Source organism: Bombus vancouverensis, chromosome 13 (assembly GCF_051014615.1).
Source record: "Bombus vancouverensis nearcticus chromosome 13, iyBomVanc1_principal, whole genome shotgun sequence".
Taxonomy (NCBI): Eukaryota; Metazoa; Arthropoda; class Insecta; order Hymenoptera; family Apidae; genus Bombus; species Bombus vancouverensis.
Window position 1 is genome coordinate 10,163,528 of NC_134923.1, and position 21,345 is coordinate 10,184,872.

The following is a 21,345-nucleotide window of genomic DNA, read 5'->3' on the forward strand; positions in this document are numbered from 1 at the left end:
GAAAAGGGAGGGACAATCGTAACTCGTGTTAACGTCGCGAAAGGGAGGAGAAAGCGAGAGAGGGAAAAAAGAAAGGGCGAGAATTAATTCAGCAGTGATTTACAACAACTATTACCATGCAGTGTAGAAAGGGGAAAGCGGACATTCGACGTTATATTGTTCCGTGGCTCTAGGAGAAAAGTGGGTAAACCCTGCGGCCAGGCCATCCTTCATTTACAAACAAAAGTGTAGGAAAAAGTTTTCCGAAGCGAAAACAATGGGATCACGGAAAAAGCACGCGAGATTCTCCATCCTTCTTTGCACCCCTTTTCCTCTTTTCCTTCCCTGCTCGTGATCCGTCTCTGTCCCTCTCTTTTTTCCATCATCCGTCACGAACGAAATTTCCTAACTGCATCCCTGCAAAACCTCACGTTTCGTGCAGAAATTCAAAAAGTTTCACGGATCTAGTCGACCGTTTTTTGATGTTAGAAATTGAATGTCATATTGCGTTCAGATTTTGAAGGAAGTTTTCAGAAAGAGAGAGAGAGAGAGAGAAAGAGAGAGAGAGAGCGATTTTTCAACAGCTGACAGTTTAGGATAGATTTATGAATTGTTTAGGTTACTTGATCCTTATTTTAGGTATTTTGTATGTTGCATTCTTAAATTCGTATTGTCGGCTCCGTGGCTGACCTGAATGGAACGTAGATCAGAGTTTCGCAGTTTTGTAAGTTTCAAGAGCTCGACAATGCTCGAGTAAACTTTCAAGTATCTAAGAAACTAAGAAGATTATAAACAATTTTTAATTCCGCGTTAAAGGAACAATGAACGAAGCAAATCTCGGTTTCAGGCAGAAATATTAGAAATTTTCTTCTTTCTGAAAGGCACGGTGTTGTGTAACGAAATTTAATGCCCGTGGTATTGCCAGTCCTCGGTGTCTACATCGTCGTCGTCATTTAATAACGCACGTGCAGTTGACGCGATGTTAAAACCTTAAGAAAAAAGAAAAAATAACTTTTTCACATTCGAAAATTTATATCTTTAAAAAGATATCAAACTTAAAAAGTGTAAGGAAAAAAGCAAATTTTAATAGAGAATTTACATTCTCTAGATATTATATAGAGAATTATATATATTTATATATAATTTATATATAATTTATATATATATTATATTTTAAAAACCGAAAAGCGAAACTTCATCAAGGAATTTGTGTTTCAGAAAGATATTATAATTTTTTTTTTAAGAGAACGGAGAAATTTTATTGAAAAATTGCTATGAAAAAAAATACCAAGTTTAAGAAATAAAAGAAAAAAGATGCTAAGAAATAAAAGTGTGCTTTTGTCACCAGCAGGTCTGATCTAACTGAAAGCAAAGAGGAGCAAAACGTGGCGGATTCGGTGACCCCTCGGCTGTGACCAGAGGCGCACAGAGAATTAGGGCAAGGAAATGCGTGAATATAAAATAGTGGTGTTGGGCAGTGGAGGTGTAGGCAAGTCCGCCCTCACTGTCCAGTTCGTACAAGGAATCTTCGTGGAGAAGTACGATCCGACGATCGAGGACAGCTACCGCAAACAGGTCGAGGTCGACGGTCAACAATGTATGTTAGAAATCCTAGACACAGCTGGAACGGTGAGTTTTTCTTTTTTCCCTTTGATATACGCATTATATCTTTTCTTCTTTGCTTTATTATTTCAACTCTTTATTCTATTCACTGTCCTAGCAGTAAAATGTAGAACAGACGTTACGTTATTTAGGATGATTTTTTTATTAACTTTTTTATATTTGATGTTGTGTATATTCTGGTCATAAAGAAACGCACAAAAGAATAGCGTTTTTAAAGATCATTTTCAAGGTTTCTTTTTTTTTTTTTTTTAGTAATTCTTTTATATTTGATATTAAGTTTTGTATACACAACATTGTACTGTGGCAAATTATTATATTACACTTAATTACAATTATATTACATTTAATTAATCATTACATTTATATTACATTGAATTCATAGACTTGAAGTAAATGTTTATTGATAATAATAAGAACAATGATAGAAAAATATGTTTGCCATAATCTGAGAAGAGTTGTAAACGAAATTTAAGTTTCATAATTTGTCTATCATTATAATAATGTCATAAGTAGGTATAACAAATAGTAGTATCATAATATAATACACAGAATCAAAGCAAGTAAAATGTGTATCTCTCTCAAAAGGAATGTTGCAATGGTACCATATGTATCGTATAACTTGCTACTAGGCCCATAAAAAATGCTAACGCCAAGTGAATTTCCCTGGAAAATTTTATGTTTCAATATTTGTCGATTTTATTATTCAATATATATTATACAATATATATATATATGTTTTTTATATCTCTGTTTTCGTCGTTGAAATTTTTCCCATCTGTAAAACCATTTCCGAGTTACCTTTTAAGGTAACCAATTTCTGAAGGGTGACTTTTACCCCTAAACTCGAGTCACCGCAACTAAAAAGAGATACTCCATCCAAATCGGAGCCAGACGTTTCCTCGTGGGACAAAGGAGCCATAAATTGACAGAGTTCTCTTCTTTCGACAGGAACAATTCACAGCCATGAGGGACCTTTACATGAAAAACGGCCAAGGATTCGTGTTAGTGTACTCGATAACGGCACAGTCGACGTTCAACGACCTGCAGGACCTCAGGGAGCAAATCCTGCGGGTGAAGGACACAGATGACGTGCCGATGGTGCTGGTGGGCAACAAGTGTGACTTGGAGGACGAAAGGGTAGTGGGCAAAGACCAGGGCGTCAACCTTGCCCGACAATTTAACTGCGCGTTCATGGAGACCTCTGCCAAAGCCAAAATTAATGTTAACGATGTGAGTAGTAGGTTTTGCAGAGGCCATCCTCTGCACACCAGCCTCTTTTCCCAGCCTCTTGTAAGCCATAGATAGGTATTATCTATCTGTGGATTTTTATCCATTTTTATGAGAAATGTAGAGGTCGAGAAATGCACACAATGCGTATGATATGTATAAATATGAATTTGCATAAATATCCGCCTTTTTAGTTGTTAGCTTTGGTTCTCCCAGTGTCCATTGGTTCTTGAGAGAAAGAGGATTGGATGAGAGTAGCATGAAGATTATGTAGGAGGAATAATCGCTTGTAATTTCCTGAGGTACTTTGCCCAGAGAAGTGCAACTATCAGTAGTCTAATGAGTCTTTGATATCTGTTTCTGTTATTGCCATGGATATTTAGAAGCTTCCAATTTCAACACTATTCCAATTTTGCTTGCCCAGCCTTGTAACAAGAGAGAGGCTATGGTTGCAGGTAAAATTGGACTTCGATGCAAATGTGAACTGGCTTTCCTTTTTATTTTTATATCTTCCCTTAATCCATGCTGTAAATATGAAATTGGATATTGTAAGGCAAGGGATTAGATCCGATTTCTAGTAAACAAAATTAGACTAAAAATATTCAGTTAGAGAAGAATTTATGAGAAACTTGAAAGATTCAGTCCTTATTCGTATCAAATATATTTCACCCATATGGCATGAAACTTGATAGTAGATGAAACTTGCAGATTCGAATGAACTATAGCTAAGAGGATCACGATATGGAATGATCTATAGAGAGTGCGTGTGCAAGCTGTGCAAAGTTGTAGCTGGAGGAAAGCGAATAAGGAACGTTGTTACGAAATAACAGTAGCGTTGCCATCGAGAACAGGCTATTGTTGGTTTTTAATTAATACCACCAGTGTGGGAGTTCAAGACCGTTACGAAGGCTGAGATATTCTAATTGAACGTGGGAACGTAATCTCCTAGGTGTGGGAGTATGATTCGCACGTCGCTGTTCACCACAATTTGTATGGTGTGACTTGCAGTTCACGATCATCCTTCGAATAGACCAGAAGAAGAATAAAGATAGCAGGAATCGTTCGAACATCTTGATGTTTCATCCCATTATAGACCAAGCAGTGAAATAATAGGCAAATGGTGCTTTAACGATATCCTGAGGAGCGTGAACGATAGAGCGAAGCCATAAGATTAATCAAGTCTGAAATACTGATAAGGCATTGGAGACTTGCCAAAACTGTCGTCAGTTCAGAGCTGTTCTTCCTTTGCAGCTGTAGATTAATTTTTTAAGTAATTAATTGAATGAAATAATTATTATGGGATGGTAAATAAAATATATATAATTAGATATTATAACGTAATTTTAACGAATGGAAATTTAAGAAGTTCCCATTTTAAGTCTTCCTCAGACTGGTAATCCTAATTGTGATTGTATAAATTAATCGATATGATCAACGCCTTAATTTATGATTTCACCGAATCGCTTCTAACAGTAGGAGAATATATTAGAAGAGTAATAGCCTCTTATATTTATTAATATAAAAGTCACGCACAGATCAGAAAGAAAAATGATTTTCACAACTTGAAAAGAATAAATGAAAGAAGAAGTAGCGGTAAAACGGATACTAAACAAATCCCCTTGGAATATCCTTTCACAGCCACAACGCCAAACAGATGGAATTTATTAATATAAACTATAGGAAGAAAATTGCAAACTTGCGTTAACGCGATATTGGATCCTCAATTGTAGTTTCATCTTCAAGAAATATAATCTAATTTCATCTTTAAGAAATCACACTTTCCCTCTGTGTGAAAACTCTCAAAAGCGTTTTACTGAAATTTTATTCTACTGCATCCTGTGCACTTGTTTGAAAATTATTTTACAATGTGAAACGCAGATATTTAGCGATAACAATGATTATTTTTCTCGACGGATATGTCTCTCCATTCGTCTCCCCTTGAAAACACTGTTGAGACAGATTTCTAAAGATTTCACGATGAACTGTACTTCAGTTCACTTCTGAATAACTTCTCCTCCCCTGAGAATTCATCTCTTTTGCTGCGTTTGATTACTTTCGTTATTTCGTTGGTCGGGAACTGCAATTCACTTGTATAATTGAAGGTACGGCGCTTTTAATTCTTTTCCGAATACAGACTGTATTATGCGTGTTGTGTGTATGGTTCTATTTATTATCTAAAAGCGTAAAAGCGTGATCAGATGACAAGGAGAAAATGAAACTGAAGATGCGAAAGATCGTAGACAAGGGATTAATTAAATTTTTATAGATTAGTTTAAATAAATTTTTATTTACATCTATCTGTATCAACTTGGATAGAGAATTCCATTTTTCGCCAAACTTCAAACACGTAGACACGCCTGAAGTATTTTCATTTTACACTTCTGTCAGCAATATTAGGCTTACTAATTTTGGCTCAATAGGAATAAAATTGTTTTTTCGTCGAAACAGCTAATTGTTTGTACTATCACAGCTAAAGTGGAGATAAGTTCTATCTCATTGGTAGATAGCAACTTTGCGAACTGTAAAGCAGTAATACAAATACTTTCTGTGAAATAATTGCTTTGGAGAAATCTCATTCATACATGCCCACATGCCAGTTCCTATTCTTTTCCTCTGAGACTTATGAAACCTAACTTTATCGAGTTGTTGCAAGGATATTTTTTGTTCCTTCAAATTGCCTCCTTTCCTACAATAAATTAAATAGAAATATTTCAATTTCGATTTGTAATTAGGAGCTCCTCTCCTTTTAGCAGAACGAGCAAACAGATTTCAATCTTAACTTGTAGCATTGAATTATTCTTAATTTTAGAATTTTACCGTTATTGTTGGAAATTTTGAAATTCCATTCCTGTGGTGACTCAAAATCTCTCACAATGAGACTCATCGACTAACTGAATCCTATTTTTGTTGCAGATCTTCTATGACTTGGTGCGACAAATCAACAAAAAGTCACCAGAGAAGAAGATGAAGCAAAAAAAGAAATCGCTGTGCCTACTTCTGTAAGGTAGATCTAGCAGAAGCCCATACTCTCCTGCATGAAACAAATTCACAGAAAAACTAAAGGGACAAAAAATCAACCAGCAACAACCAGCAACAAATCCGGACACAACCAGCGGATGATACAGGGGTTCAGGCGATCACTGAATAAAACTAAAGCTAGTTGACAAGGAGTGGGCTGACGGAATCACAATAAATAGAAGAAAAAAGGGACAAGAAACGGGGAACACACAAGAAGGAGACGTAGAACACCAAGAGGAAGAGGAAGAAAAAAATAAATGAAGGAGGTGACAATGAGAGACAGGGCAGGAAAGAAAGTGTGGAAGATGAAGAGCGTGGAGAAGGAAGTTGAAGAGAATAAAACAGAAATAGCGGGGAAATATAAGCAGGGAGGAAAAATAACAAAAAAAGAAACTAATAATGTTGTACATACGTTGGTCCCGGGGTGGTTCGTGTGCACGCGCAAACAAAGAGGCGCACAAAGAGTTTTTTAGTGTTAACGAGACCCCGTGACGTCGGTTATCATTATAGTAGGAGTTTTGCATTAATGAATAAACAAGAAGAAAAAGTAAGGAAGAGAGAAGACAGAAGAACACGAGTGGGGATGAATAAAAGAAATATGATTAATTAATGATAGTATATAAATATATATATATATATATATTTAGGAGAAAAGGATGAAAAGAAAAAGAAAAATGTTTGGATGTGCGCGAGCGCAGGCCATTGGCCCTCATGCATCGCTCGCTGCACACTTCTCTTATATATATATGTATATATATATAATATAATAATTATACATAGACAGTACACATACACACAATAAAGAGAAAAAGAACACAGACAGACAGAGACACACACACGAATGATTATTATTACTATTATTATTATTATTAATTATTATCGAAGCATCAAAATATTCATAAGTTATATCAACCGTTTGTTTCTCGAACAATATATGTTTTTTCTATATCTCTCCGTATTAAAGCAAATAATAAAAAATCTCTCAGTGAATGTTAAGAAAAAGATAAAAAACGAAAACAAAGAAAATAAGCCCAGGCTCTCTGGTTCTCCTCCTCATTGCTACAACCTAGACACCTGATCTGTTTTTCCCTTCTTTTTTTATACGATCGTGTAAGTTTCATATATATATATATATATTTAATCCGTTTAAAATTTGATTTTGTTTCGTAATAAATATTGTTCGAAGCGTACAAATTGTTAGACTGGACAACTTTCTGCGAACATGCACCACTTTGCCTTCTCAACCTTTCTTTAATGTCCTAAGCGTTTTCGTTGTCCTACGACCAAACTAAATTTATTACGCCTTTACGTAAAATGCTAAACGATGCTCGTGATGCATCGGCGTTTCGCATTTAGGTCTGTTTTTATGCAGCCATCGCGTGCGTTATGAAAACACAAGCCATAATGCGGCCGATCGAGCGCAAAATGGAATTAATTGAACGAAGAACAGACTATATTACACGATTCATCTATCAAGAAGATAACACAAACCAGGACGCCCTAAACTCATCAACGTTTGTATAGAAGAGGCTCCATCGTACGCATGCAAAGGAAACCTAAATAATTCATCGACTACAATTCCAAGCACCAGAACATCGTGACAACAGCGAATCCACTTAGAACAACCCCATAAGAAGCTTTCCTCCACGCGGTGGAGTGACTGGTCATGTTGCAACAATTATTCATCGTCTCTTTAAGAATCATCGGATAATATTCGTTCCAGAAAGCCAGCGCTTTGTAATCAATAACATTGGAATCGCTCATATCGAGGTTCCTATCGATGATTAAGATTCCAGGATCTTCTTCGGTGTACGATTCCCATTTAACAATTCCTGGATTGCCATTCTTGGCGAAATTACCCAGCATCCCCATTACTACCTCGGCCATTTTTTTGTCGGCGAAATTCCATTGAACAGGGCTGTTAGTCATTTGGGGAAGTCCCCAGAAAAATGGAAGCTCAAACATGTGTGGAACCCCGGCCCATTCAGGCACATCCTTGATGACAGACTGAGTCTTGGACCTGTAGTCAAACCTGTAAACATACGCCAGCTTTTCCTTGGACACCTTACCAGCCAACAGAGTGAGCCCAGCTGCGTATTTCTTCTCCGTTTGCAGATCCAAGTACCTGTCCCGAAGGTTACCTTGATCCTTGCTCGGCGGATGAGGCTTGTAAAAGAACAGCACCGCCTCGGCGACCATTTCTGGTTTCAGTTCGCAGGTACTGTTATCTTCCTGGACCAATGATACAAACTCGTCAGTGATCATCATCTCGAAATTTCTATAAGAAAGCTTTCCATCCAAGTCCCCCTTGTCTAGGGACTCTATATAGGCCAACGCCTGTTCATTATTGGTGTAACCGACGATTAAAGGAACGGAGTTCAAAGTGCCACTGTCTAATATGTCTTTTGGATGCATAGGTAGAAACGGTTCCGTGGAGTTGTTTGTCTCGTAGTCAACGATGGGACCCCAGGTTTCGATAGAGGAAGTTAGATCGACCAAGGCGGTCACGTTTACTCGACGAAGACACTCCATCAGCGCTGACGTTGGTCGTCGATAACAACCAAACGTATCGGTGACGATGTCGACCACTGGTAATTCATTTTGAGGCGAGCCAACCGAGCTCACCGCGTCTCCGCTCATGGCGATGGCTTTGGAGAATTTGCCTCTGCTCAGAGGACTCACCAGGTGTAAGCCCACACTTATAGCACCGGAGCTGTGGCCGTAGATCACCACGTTGTATGGAGAACCTCCGAAATGCTGGATCTTCTTCTGGATCCAATCCAGAGACGCTATCTGATCGAACATCCCGTAATTCCCTGGAGCCTCCGAATCCATGGTCGTGAAGAAGCCCAGGATATTGAGACGATACGCCACAGTGACCACCATAATCTGAGGAGAAGATGATCGATTAAATCAGTTAGCGTGTTAGAACTAGAGATTCTAAAGAGTTTTTTCTTTGAGAAATTGAGAGCGAGAGGCAATATTGTTAAACGGATAGGCTAAGAGTTTTCGAAGTTACATGTTCCTTCTTAGAGGGGTTAGGATCGTTTAACTGCGAGAGATTGCAGTCTGTATTTTCTGAACCAGTGTTTTCCCCGTTTTTTTTTTTTCTGTTTGTTCAACTTTCTGTAGATCAGATTTTTGAAGAAAAGAAAAGGAGCTTCGAAAGAGAGAGAGAGAGAGTGAGAGTGAGAGAAAGAGAGAGAGAGGTTAGGAATGCGTGGACGTTACGTTACGAATTAACCTATACGATTCATTCTGCTTTGAACAGTATGTTAGATAGGGAAATGTTTATAAGGTAGACTATTAATATTGTCTATATAAGATTTTCTATTATAACGTCGTTTTTACATTGCTTTGTAAGACTATAAATGAATTAGTAGTGGTTAGAAGTTCTTAACGATATAGTTAGATCACACGAGGTCCCTTGTATTACTGTATAATACATCGTTGTACGTTTCTATAACAATTTTTAAGAATCGTTAAACGTGTTCCCTCGATAACGAATTCCCGCGTTAAAATAACATTTTCTGTGGCCGTTGTTTCTGGATTAGCATTTACAGCGTAACCTAACATATGCATCATGGATGAACCCGTTGGCCGGTGCGATTCCAAAGGTCGAATTTACCTTTGTATATCTAAAGCGCACGAAGAAACACCCCTAATTTCCTTCGATTTTCTGTCGACTTTTAACATTCACTCGGATTAATTCGCAATCTGCGATTCTTTTCTACAATATGTACAGGATATAAGGTCAGAGCATCGCTTGCCAATCACAAGACGTCCTTCCAATGTAAAAATAATAAAACCTAGGCTTGTTAAAAAATAATATCTGAAAAAAAATTGTAAAAAAGAACACACACACACACACATTTAAATTTTCGTCCCATTTACAACTTAGTTTTCTATCCTTTATTGTTAGATAATTGAAACACCCTGTACATGTAATTTCATAATAATTGTTACATATGTTTATATGGTCATTTTTGAAATCCAGGTTATGTAGTGGATGAAATATTGTAATTTTGGAATTTTTAGAATCTAATATATTTGTTGAGTAACTCACTTTCTGTCTGCTGACGAAAATTGAGGCATTCCATATGGCTGGGGTGCCAGTGTTGAAATCACCACCATGAAACCACACCATCACTGGCCATCCATCGCTTGGTTTGTTCCCTACGAAAATTTAATTCCATATACATAGTATAGCATATTTACACCGTGATATGATTTAATTATTTAAATGATAACGATCAACGATAATGATTCGTATTTTGAAACTTCTGTATAATTTCAAATTAAAAGAACTTAATACGTTTCCCATTCAATTATTTTTTTATCATAGACCATAGTTATTTTTATTGTTTGCTATTTTTTAAGGCAGAATTAAAGTAGGGAGTAGAGGAAGCAACAAATGTTAAAAATTTGATTAACGTCATTTTTTGGCTGGAATTCGAGCAGTTACTGAGGCTGCATTCGTAAATTCCAAAGATCGCAAAGAACACGTGCGTTCTCGCAAGTATGCATCCGGTCAAACCGGTGAATCGATCGCGACAAAATTTGCATACCATCATTCTTCGCCGCTGATGAGTACTGAACGCCTCGGAATAACCAAATTCCCAAAAATGAAAAACACTGATATTATTATTACTATTATCGTCATCAGCACCATCATTGTAAATTCAAAACTTAAAAAATCTTAGTAAAAGTATAAATGTTTGGAGATGCAAGGAATTCAATGATTAGACAATAAATTGAACAATAAATTTACGTAAAATACATATGTATACGGTAATAATGTTAGGGGTATGATTGAACGTATTAAAAGTCTCCTTACTGAATTAATTAATAAAGATTTGATGAATATTGAAATACCTTACGTAATGCTTAAAGAACAAATCATTGAACAAATTTATATCTTATAGATAATTTTGCTCTTCTAATTGAGAATTATGATAAATTTCCTAAATCAATACACCTTAGACTCTAAACGAACGATCCAGAAATTCCAGAAGAGTTCCTGTATTATTTAATACCAATATCCATAATGCATTCAATAATTATAAAATTAAATTATATTAAGTTGCTTAAATTAATTAAAGGTATATAAAAAGATTAACTATAATAACTATAAAAATAAATTATAATAGATCTCCTATATCAATATATTCCATATCAAAGAATTATCTGTCTATATATCGATAACTTCCAAATATCCAGGGAAAATAGCCACAATTCACGAATAACTACGAAGTCCATTTAAATGTTATTCAGCGGAAAAGTTACAAAAACCTGCATGAAAAGGTTGGATCAAAAGCACGAAGACCATCTGGTCTGGGTTACCGTTTGAATAATTAATTTCGGTGATTTCTTTCGAGGGGCTATGTAACGTGTAGCGTGTGGCCGGTTTTTGAAGCGTGCCAAGGTCGAGGAAAATTCAGGCCATTGCTCGGCAGGATGCTTTAGATGGCGCGATAAGCGTAAGCAGACGATAGAAGCATATAGGTTCGGTAACCGGAAGTTCGGCCTGGTCTTCGTTATCGGTACCTTCTGTCATGGCGTCTGAACCATCCAAAAATAACCATTCACGGGGATACGGAAGTGCCACAACGATTCATTAAACGACTATCGTGATTGCACACGGCACGAATCTTTTCCAAGTTCGTATGTGGTTGATTAGTTCAAATAGAAGAATTGATTTCTGGTTTTTGACGCGTTTGAAACAGGTCAGGATAAGAAGGATGCTTCGTAAAGCTGCATCTGGAACCAGTTTAGTTGATCATCAAATTTTCACGTATGAAATGTTAGAGATGAGGTGAGTATAATAAAGTTTGAAGATACTAAAAACACTTGTGTACTTTCATTAAGTTTGGCATATTTTATGAATCTACATCTGAAACTAGTTTGTTTACTAGAGGTTAGGTGCACTAATAAGAGGAATAGTAAGATTTGTAAACATTGTTAGACTGTAAACATTGTAAGACTGTATTGTAAAACATTTGCATACATTAAGTTTGGATTTGATTAAAAATGTATTAGTTGATTTAAGAAAATTTGTTCATTAAACTTTGATGTACTAAATGTCAGAGACTATGTGAAGTAATAAAAAATGCAGCAAGGTTTGAAGATATGATATTACAAATATTTTTATAAGTACATCAAATTTGTTAAAAGGTTAAGCATAAAGGGTGATAAATGGGGTGAAAGAAGAAATAAAATCTATGATCAAACTAGAGGTATTGAACTGTGAACTGTCTTTATTGAATGAAAAAATGCAATATAAGAAATTAAAATGTTCAATTTATCGAATTACGACTATATAGTTGTCTTTAAGCTTAAGGAGAACCTAGGAGATTCAATAAGTTCATTATATAAGTCAGGTTTAAAAATAAAGACAAGTTATATCATAGATACTTATTACAAACCTTTTTATCTATGAAGTTTAATCAAGTAGTTAAACATACTAGGGACCTTCAAGTGCTATCTAATCATACATAAAACCAAACCTACCCTTAATATAATGTTTCATCTAAAAAGTTCGTTAAAAGGTCTCAGTAGAGAGGAACTAATAAATAAAATTTAACCAAGGTTATACTTAAAAAGTTGGCTACAGTTCTTTAATGTATAAAAAGCTTTATTTTCCTAAGATACCTGAGACAAACTTTCTTCAAGAAAATGCTTAAAAATCTTAATGAAAATCAAGCAAAGAATGACAATTGGGGAGATTTGAGGATGGTGGTGGGGCAAGGGGTAGCCAGGACGGAGGTGGTTTCGTGACCGGCCTCAGCAGTATCTTAACATCTCGACTAACCCTAAAAGATCGCGTGCCACGACGTGCACCAGTTACTGTTACTCTTGCTCCTTGCTGTTTCTATATCGACCGGGGTTGACTTTGCGGGATCGACACGATTTCCCGATTCGCCGGCTGTCCCCTATCCTATTTTTTCCCTTTCCGAGTCGACCACCGTGACACGCGTACCTTGCACGCGTTCATTTCTTTTTAAACTTTCTACAAGGTGATTCGAAACTTTTACGATATCCCTGCTATTTCCGGTCTACATGATAGTCGAAGTGGATGTTATATTTCAATAGAGATTTTTTCTTCGCGGGTTTTTATGCAAATTGATACGTTTATAAATCTAATAAAACAAATGGAATCTAAAAGGGAGATCTATTTCGTCCTACTTTGGATATTTTCTATATTTCTCCATACTATGTGTATTTTGCGCATTTTTAAATTTTCTATAAATGCATGAAAATCCAAATATAATATTATTACCTCTTGTGTATAAAATATTTGAAAAGAAATATACCTAAAAAGAAATAAATGCTCTATTCGACTGCATTCCTTGAAATTAAGGATGAAGGGTTGTATCATCCCGTTGCTTAAAACCATTTTTGTCCATGTGGTCCCAATTTATTTTTGGTTAGGAGATGCATTCGTTTTAGGTTATAATCACGTGGTTCCATAATGTTTTCTTGAGACGATCGCCATATTGAATACTACAATCACCTCTGAATCCACAAGTTAATATTTTAGATCGATTATATACTATGCGATTGTAGATTTTAGTATTTTATAAAAGCTCCCAGGAGAACGAAATATTTTAGGAAATTTCAGAACTTAATAAGCAAATATTCATTGAGATCGTTCGACTCATCCTGTATAGTATCATGTAACCCGGAACTGACTCTAAGACAGATCTTCAGATAGATGGCAATTTCTTCTGTTGCAAGAAAACGGTTGTGAATTTCTGAATTCACCTTTTCATGGAGCCATGAATTTTCCACGTTTTTCACAATAATTCACACTGCTATGAACCTGAAATTGTTTTCTAACATTATCTTTGCCCATCTCAGAATTTTCAAAGTAATCAGCCCTAGAGATCTAGACAGGATTTAATACGTTTCTAACCTCTCCATCTCGTCCATAGAAAGAATGAAATATTTTGCAAATTGGCAATAATTGCTATCATAAACCTGTCCTGTATGATTGATCGGTTTCATTTATCGTTTCACATACGTGTTTCTCTTCCATTAACTATCTTGCATACCAATCTCCGAATCCTTGTTTCCTCTACTACGTTATATAATCTTGTCCTTATCTTTTCGATATTGTGACTATTTTCATTTTTTTATTTTTTTTTTTTTTAAATGCTTCATGAAAATTTCATGGCGCAACTATGTAAGCTAGAAAGAGGCCACAAGCAACGTCCTCGACCTATATCGAACATTTATAAAATTGGCGACATGGTAATCAATCTCATGACTAGAGGTTTATCAAGGGTTTTCCTCGACTAAAATTATAGCGTTCACGTTTTCCATCCTAATAGCCGCTTGTTCTACCAGTGTATTAGGCTAATCTCGATAATCGTTGCGCAAGAAGTGTGTAATTTGTCATCTAGACTGTAATCTATACCAAGTAGGTATCATTGAAATCAGAAACATAACCTCCATCTGTATCGCGCTTAATCCTCTATACTTGTTGAAATCTTAAGTCTTGAAAAAGAAATTACACAAGTTTTCCAACTGGTTAAACGGAGAAGTCTGGCAATTACGCGGTTTCGCGACTTTTCTCAATTTTCAGTATTCTGGACTCTAACCTCTTTTTACGGAACAAGGAAAAAATTTAAAAAATTTCATTTCCTTTCACTTTAGTCCGCTTAACGTTCGAAATTTATCAAAAGGGTTAGATTAGATTTTGTTCAGGTTTAAGGTTAGTTCGGTGTGCTTCTTTTCAGGGTTACATTGGGCTTAGGTCTGGTAACCTTTCTAACGATGAAAGTAATTTAACGTTCGATCGTTCGGACAGAAATTATCACAATAATAGACTTATTTCCAATTTTTATTTATAATTGATTAATTTTCTATCTCACGTGACAAAGATGACTGACAATTTTTACTAATACTAGTTTAAAGGAAAAATCTCTTCCTATGCGTATTGGCATAGCGTCTCTTGATCGACGCTAAAAGGAGAGGTTAGGTTACAGGATAAACCTTGGGAAATCTTTTCTTCCTTTCGCGATTTACGAGCGCTATGATGCACGAGACATCCGAAATTAGCTGAAAATGATGCTCGTAATGCCGCTATTATCCTAGTCCTTAACCGACATCCTGAAACTACCAAATTTACGTACCATTGACACGCAGCTGCCCGCATTTATTGTCAATCGAGAAATTGCTCGATAAGTCAGAGCCTATGTTCTACGTAAAAATATATAGACTGTTTTACATAAAATATATAAGCAAAAATTGCAGCAATTATTCGATCAATATATTGTGAATTATGAGTAGACACGTATATATTTTCTGAACGAGTAGTAGACCTATATATGGGTGAATAGATAGAGTTAGGAATGGGGGTAATGGTGACCTTGAATATTGACAAGCTGATTTTCAGCAGGTCATACATGAACTATAAAACATTTATAAAGACTCCACACGAAGTTTTCGATATCTTCGCTCTGCTTTCTTTAATTAAAAACTTCTGCACTTTAAAACTTGGAAACTCTTCCTGGTAATCGTAAACTGATTTTTTCAACATTTTGTAAATTAAATAGAAAGTAAATATTAGATTTTTTAGTCTCCAAATAACGTTCGACGGTTTTCGTAATTTGTGAACAAATATTTCTTCAGCTTGCTAATAGAGAAATTACTTTTTGCAGAGAGTCTATACACTATAGTATACGCGGTGGAGGAAAATTAAGTCGTCAAAGTGCAACTCCGCAATTGAAGCATTTTGAAAAACATCGCAGAAAGCTATTTGCCAATCAGCATCTAACTTCAAAGCACATAAGCTCGAACAAGTAGGTAGTTTACACGAGTCTAATTTCCTTACTGTACAACTGAAACTGTAGAACGGCTCTTTAAACGAAACTATCGGCGTGCATACAGCGTTATTAATCGTTCACGCGTTGCTTAAAGAAGAAACAAAACGAGGAAAAAGAAGCTAAACCTCGTCGATACACGACGACGTTCTAATCGTGGGTTTTTTTTTCATGACGAGATAACCATCGAGTCACACCACCTCGTTACACGATATGTCGTCAAAGACGAAGAAACGAGCCACTGATCATCGTCGTTCGCGTGTTAGCAAAAAAGTTCACCTTTTGTTCATACGAGAGGAAACGATTCACGTGTCGAGTATCGAAAGTTTCATCAGTTCCAACTGGAATTACCGATTACGTTATTTGTGTTTAGTAACGGGATCTCAGATATTTCGAATCTGCGTCGCTTTTGAACAGCTTTTGCTTTTTTCTCGAGAGAAACAGAAATATCGTAATTAAAAATGCCACTGCTGGATATAATTCGTTACAGTTTCGATATGATGAATAGAATATTCATTTATCGAGTCGTTGCTACTTTCGAAATCCTGACACGCTCCAAAGTTTCGAGCGGGCGCGTATGTATGACAAAAAATTTGGAGCTTAAAACTCTCGATAGATCTTGAGAGAGTCTCGTACGAGTGTTTTTAAATTTAGACGTTTTCCCATTTTAATTCGTTTTTGTCTCGCTTTCTAATTTTAACTTTCCATGTCCTTGGAAGAAAAGGAACTGGAAAGCAGGAAAAAGATTCAATTTATTTTTATATCTTACTCTCTAACATCTTTAAAATTGTCTTCACACGTTTTAATTCATTTTTATGCTGCCTTTTTGTTAATTTTCCTGTCATTAAAAAATGTAATTACAAAGTGCAGAAAACGTGTCTTCCACGTTTCATATGTTTTTATATATCTGTCTTCTCCCGTATTAACTTTTCTCTACCTTTAAAGGAATTAATTGCGAACTGCAGACAAATCTGTCTCCCACGTTTCGTTTCATTTTCTAGCTGTTCGTCTCGTATTCATTTTTCTATCCTCGAGAAGATTAAAAAAAAAAAAAACGGATAAATGAAAAGCAAATTGTCGCATTACCGATCCGGTCATAATTTTACTTACCGTCTGGGGAAAAGATGTTCAAGTACAAACAATCCTCGCTAACTCCAGGATCGGGTTGCTCAACCGGTAGCAATCTTTTGTAGTGTTGTTCGTGAAGTTTCGGCTTGTCGGTCATTTGTTGACAGGACGGTGCAAATTTTGTTGCGTTTCGCACGCCGCTCCACGATGGTAGGGGGTCGGTAACAGGCGCAGCAAAACGTAATTTTCCCAACGGTGGCTGGGCATAAGGAATTCCCAGATATTCTACCACCTTTATCGAATTTACAGTGACCTGTAAAGTAGAAGAAAGACGATCGTCCTATAATTGTTTGCTCACAGATAAAAGTGGATACTCGAAAGGTCTTAAGAATTATCTAGCTCATTGTTATTTTATGTTTGCAGGTTAAATATTGGAAAATTTGCAAAGTAAATTTGCAAAGCTAGAAAGATCATGGAGACCAGGGAAATAAAAACGAAATTATGAAAATTGAAAACTTAAGATACTACTATGTCTCGTTGCTGGAGCTGGAATGGTGAAATTTGTCGAAGATTAAAAGAAGATTAAAAAAAAAGGTGGAAGGATCGCAAAGATGTAGACATCAGGAAAATTAGGAAAATTATGGTATCATAGTGTTGAACGCTTCTGCCTTAAATTTCATCTTGTTACGCATATTACAAAATTTAATACAAAATTTAAGCGCAACGTAGAAATTGAAAAAATAGAAAAAGAAAAAAGAATAGAAAGATACGAGAATTGGAAACTGGACAAATTAAAATGTATCGCTACGTAGAATCCTCGCTTCGATCGATATTTTCTGACAAAAGGAATATTCCAGATATTACACTCTCAATGTCAAATAATTTTATCGTAAATGTGGACGGAATTTCGTGTTATTCACTGGCATTACGATTTCTGAGGAAAACGTCTAATCGACGGCGTCATTTCTCGATGAAACACGAATTTACGTGTGACAAATTACTCTTCCACGTACAGCCAGGCATAATAATCAAAAATTGGCCGGGTCCGAATCATAGTTTCGAAACTCATGACGTTTCATTATTAGCATTAGGTTCCAGTACAACGTAACGCTGGTACATTTTTTTTTCATGGACAATTAAAGTTACATTACTCATATTTCACCTAACTTCTCGTGATTTTCATCTAACTACGCTGCCACATTTTATCGCGTGAAGAAAAATGGCAGGGAACGGAACTTTTTAAAGAGAATCCTTTCCTCGCTTTAATCTCGATGTTTCGCTTGTAAAAATACCAACGTAATTCCACTTACTATGCCATCGCTTCTCCTATTATAACTTTTTCTACGCAAAATACTTTCTTTTGCATATAGAAATTGTTTTACGTTTCAAATTAATAAATGGCGAGTTTAGAAATTGAAATTGAGTGTTGCCAGAATGTCGGACATAGTCAAAGATAAATGAAAGATATTCGAAACGCGATGCTTTTTACATACTTTTTGCTACTCGATGGATAAAACAGTTTTCCACGTTTTTAAATCAAAATTCATAAAAATGTAAACTCGCGTAAATATCCGCGGTCTAATAATAATTTTTACATTTAGTTCGATCGAATACAACGAACAATTTCGCCCGATCTTTCGCAATTGTAAATTTGATGGTAAATTTCGCTTTTAGATTAACAAAGAAAAATGTGGGACACTAATTGGAATATCCGATTACCGGAAACAACTACCAGTTTCCAAGAAGAACATGAAAAAACATGATTATGCATGAGAGCCAGGTACGTGCGGTAAGTTCTTTGAACTTTTTGTTAAAATTCCGTGGTTGCAGGAATTTCGCGAGAACGAAGAGAAAAAGGAGAGAGAAAAAAAGAGAAAAAATGCTAGCGGTATAGTATTAAAATTCATAAATGTTGGCCCAGTTTATACATTCATCGCGCATATTATCTGCATATACTTAACTGTAACAATTGAAAGTTACAGTGCTTGCATGTTATTGTTCGTCACACGTTTAAAATGTCAAATATTTATTCAGAGGCAGCTTTAAGGTTAGGTTCAACGTTTACATACGGGACAGTGATATATTCGTTTCTGCCACTGTATTTCTTCCTGCTTATGCAAGAAAACGATATTACTAGAGAAAAACGTAACGATAGTACGAGGACAAGCAAACGAGGATCATCCGAACGTGTACCCAGATAACGTTGCACCACTTTGCCATTCTGTAATTTTATGTAACAAAAGAAGTACGAACACAGAGTGAAGATCTCGCTTGAAGTTGCCTCTAAAGATCTTGATCATTTGTCAAATACTCGTAGGCGAAAAAAAAAGTTAAATTTACTATTTTTTAGGCCTAATTTTTCCAGGATTCCAGGATTGCTCTTCTTGTATCAATTCTACGTTTTCTTCAATTCTATGTGTATAATTTTACATGTATTCTACACTTGTCTATATGTACAATTCCGTGTCACTGTTTTATAAAATTATAAAATGAAAGAGAAAGTGAAAGGAAGATGAGAAATCAAAATAGCATTAAAATTAATAACAGCAAAGACAAATGAATTTCAATCAGGACATTTTCAATGCTTGAAAATACCAGCAATGACGTAACTTACTTGTTACGAAACTGAGACTAAAAAGCAAAAGGATAGGAGATCTGGAAATAAAAGAATTATTTTGTTCGAACGACGAGTTGAGAAATTCGAATGTGAAAGGGCCAAAGGGGCGACAAATCGCCTCTATGCGATCTAACAGGTTAAACTTCCGCATCGCAAAGAGCGAATGCCCGAAAACCGCCTCACAATAAAACTTTCCGTTTGATTGCCTAGCAACCTGCGAAACACGTCGACTCGATTCATTCGCATTATATATATTTTTCGTCTAAATCGTGTGTCTATGTGTAGAACTAAGTTAAGAAACGACGATAAAAATGTTGAATTTTCTCTTACAATTAATTTAAAGCTACCACTTTATACGTTGATACCGAGAAGATTTTGAAGAAAATAGTCCAAGGTATTTTTAAAGCGTACAAATATTTGGTACATTTATAATGTATCAAATATGTTGTAATAATAAATTGTAATAATAAAATTCCATCAAACATACTTCTCTATTACATATTATATATATTTGTCTTCTTTATTCTATTGGATAAACGACACATTCTAGACACACTTTTGCTACCATTTTACAAAATTGATCAACTCACCTACCTGTCTCTACCTTCTCCATTTTCTTAGATCAAAAACCCTAGACGTACAATGGCTCACGAAAATATTCGAATATTCCTAGAAACTTCTTAGGTATACGTTATACGAAGCATTTTGTATATATATAGCTATATTTTGTATATATAATAGTATATATATATATCTATAGCTACGAGCAACGACTATTGTGATTATATCGGTGAAACTTGAGACGGATCTGAAAACGTATCTAGAAGTCACGAGACGTTCGTTGCAAACATACACCTCGCAAAGGTCGCCAAAGGATCTGAACGGTCAATTATTCGCTATACTAATAGCCGTGATATTTAGCGAGCCCACGCGTGCCTCTAATTGCTTGCTTAAGACGAGGTATTATCTCGTACCAATGTTTCATTAAACGTATCTTTCCAATAAATAACTTGCTGTAACTTGTCTGAGTGAAAGACATTTTAAGAAACGCTTTCGATCCATTTCCAATTTCCAATTTCAAAAATGCCCCGGTAACGCGCGTAATACGCCTTAAAGTCGCCCCTTAAGATGTCGTAACGTTCGTCGAAATTTTCCATGGTTAACGTTCGAATTATCGGGTTGGCAACTAAGTGATTGCGGACTTTGCCATTAGGTGGTATTGACAAAAGCCGCAATCACTTAATTACCAACCCAATACCTTGAAGAGCCGGTGTACGGTAACGTTGCTAGCGAGTACGTTAAATTATCTGTATGAGCGTACATCGATGGCCAGAAGAAAGTTGAAAGAGCGATAAAACGAGGCTGAAACGCTGTAATTTTGCAAAGGTTGAATTACGATTGACAAGAAAATTTCAAACGCGCAACATGATCCCGTGCCTGGGAACAGACGAGTGTTTGGTATACGCGAAAAACGTCTCGCGCGGATTTTTCTATTTTCCATGCCAGAAATATACAAAAAACGTAAGAAACAAGTATCAACTTGAAACTTTCTTTCGACCATCGCTACTATGTCTAAATGACGATAAAATCGTGTCGCACCTCCTTGCCAGCCACCGATCCTTGGCCTGAGATCCTGACGATTGGCTGCTCTCGACCTAGACCCTGTCTAACCGGGATCCTCTGGCCCACGATTTGGCAATTGGCGACCGGTAAGACGGCGAAGAGTCGCGGCAACAACGCGAAAAGCAACCACGCGGAACACTTCATTCTGCAGACTGATTTGCCACGGAAAGAATCAGTGGCTCGACTCTGGGGTCTCGGTTCAACCCTCGCGTGACTTCAATCGGCCACCCTCGACCAGTTTCTCCTCCTAAGGCTGTTTCGAGACCTGCGCGCTTTCACCTGCGGCTTTCTTGCGTCGTTCAAAGTCTCCTGGTAGCCATGGTGTGCGACCTTTATGGTCAACGTGTTTGGTGTTTCACGTTC

General features: G+C 36.3%; 3 protein-coding genes across 8 annotated transcripts in view; 2 read left to right on the forward strand and 1 right to left on the reverse strand.

The window, feature by feature from the left end:
- The window catches only part of Rap1 (RAS oncogene family member Rap1), a 70,081-nt gene extending 63,040 nt beyond the window's left edge, over positions 1-7,041 (forward strand). For 3 of the 6 annotated variants that reach the window (XM_033343645.2, XM_033343648.2, XM_076623870.1), the window contains 3 exons: positions 1,328-1,608; positions 2,551-2,832; positions 5,743-7,041. In XM_033343645.2, coding sequence (XP_033199536.1) covers positions 1,426-1,608; positions 2,551-2,832; positions 5,743-5,832 — 555 coding nt within the window. In that variant the 5' untranslated portion in view covers positions 1,328-1,425 and the 3' untranslated portion in view covers positions 5,833-7,041. The remainder of the gene's footprint in view (positions 1-1,327; positions 1,609-2,550; positions 2,833-5,742) is intronic. The other 3 variants (XM_033343639.2, XM_033343652.2, XM_076623869.1) reach the window with 1 other exon arrangement.
- Positions 6,781-21,177, reverse strand: LOC117161910 (carboxylesterase 1C). Its single transcript, XM_033343690.2, has 4 exons — positions 20,959-21,177; positions 16,785-17,055; positions 9,914-10,023; positions 6,781-8,736 (listed from the first exon to the last, which is right to left on the reverse strand). The coding sequence occupies exons 1-4, from the start codon at positions 21,124-21,126 to the stop codon at positions 7,420-7,422; spliced, it is 1,866 nt and encodes a 621-aa protein (XP_033199581.1). The 5' UTR covers positions 21,127-21,177; the 3' UTR covers positions 6,781-7,419.
- On the forward strand, positions 10,313-19,832 carry LOC143303529 (uncharacterized). Its single transcript, XM_076623871.1, has 4 exons — positions 10,313-11,662; positions 15,513-15,653; positions 17,166-17,385; positions 18,417-19,832. The coding sequence occupies exons 1-3, from the start codon at positions 11,514-11,516 to the stop codon at positions 17,191-17,193; spliced, it is 318 nt and encodes a 105-aa protein (XP_076479986.1). The 5' UTR covers positions 10,313-11,513; the 3' UTR covers positions 17,194-17,385; positions 18,417-19,832.
- Positions 21,178-21,345: the final 168 nt, after the last annotated feature.

Coding starts and splice junctions, on each gene's coding strand:
- LOC143303529 (XM_076623871.1), top strand. CDS start 11,514: ATGTGGTTGATTAGTTCAAATAGAAGAATTGATTTCTGGTTTTTGACG. Junction 11,663..15,512: donor TATGAAATGTTAGAGATGAG/GTGAGTATAATA, acceptor TACTTTTTGCAG/AGAGTCTATACACTATAGTA. Junction 15,654..17,165: donor AAGCACATAAGCTCGAACAA/GTAGGTAGTTTA, acceptor TTATGTTTGCAG/GTTAAATATTGGAAAATTTG.
- LOC117161910 (XM_033343690.2), bottom strand. CDS start 21,126: ATGAAGTGTTCCGCGTGGTTGCTTTTCGCGTTGTTGCCGCGACTCTTC. Junction 17,056..20,958: donor GATCGGTGGCTGGCAAGGAG/GTGCGACACGAT, acceptor TCTACTTTACAG/GTCACTGTAAATTCGATAAA. Junction 10,024..16,784: donor GAACATCTTTTCCCCAGACG/GTAAGTAAAATT, acceptor AAATTTTCGTAG/GGAACAAACCAAGCGATGGA.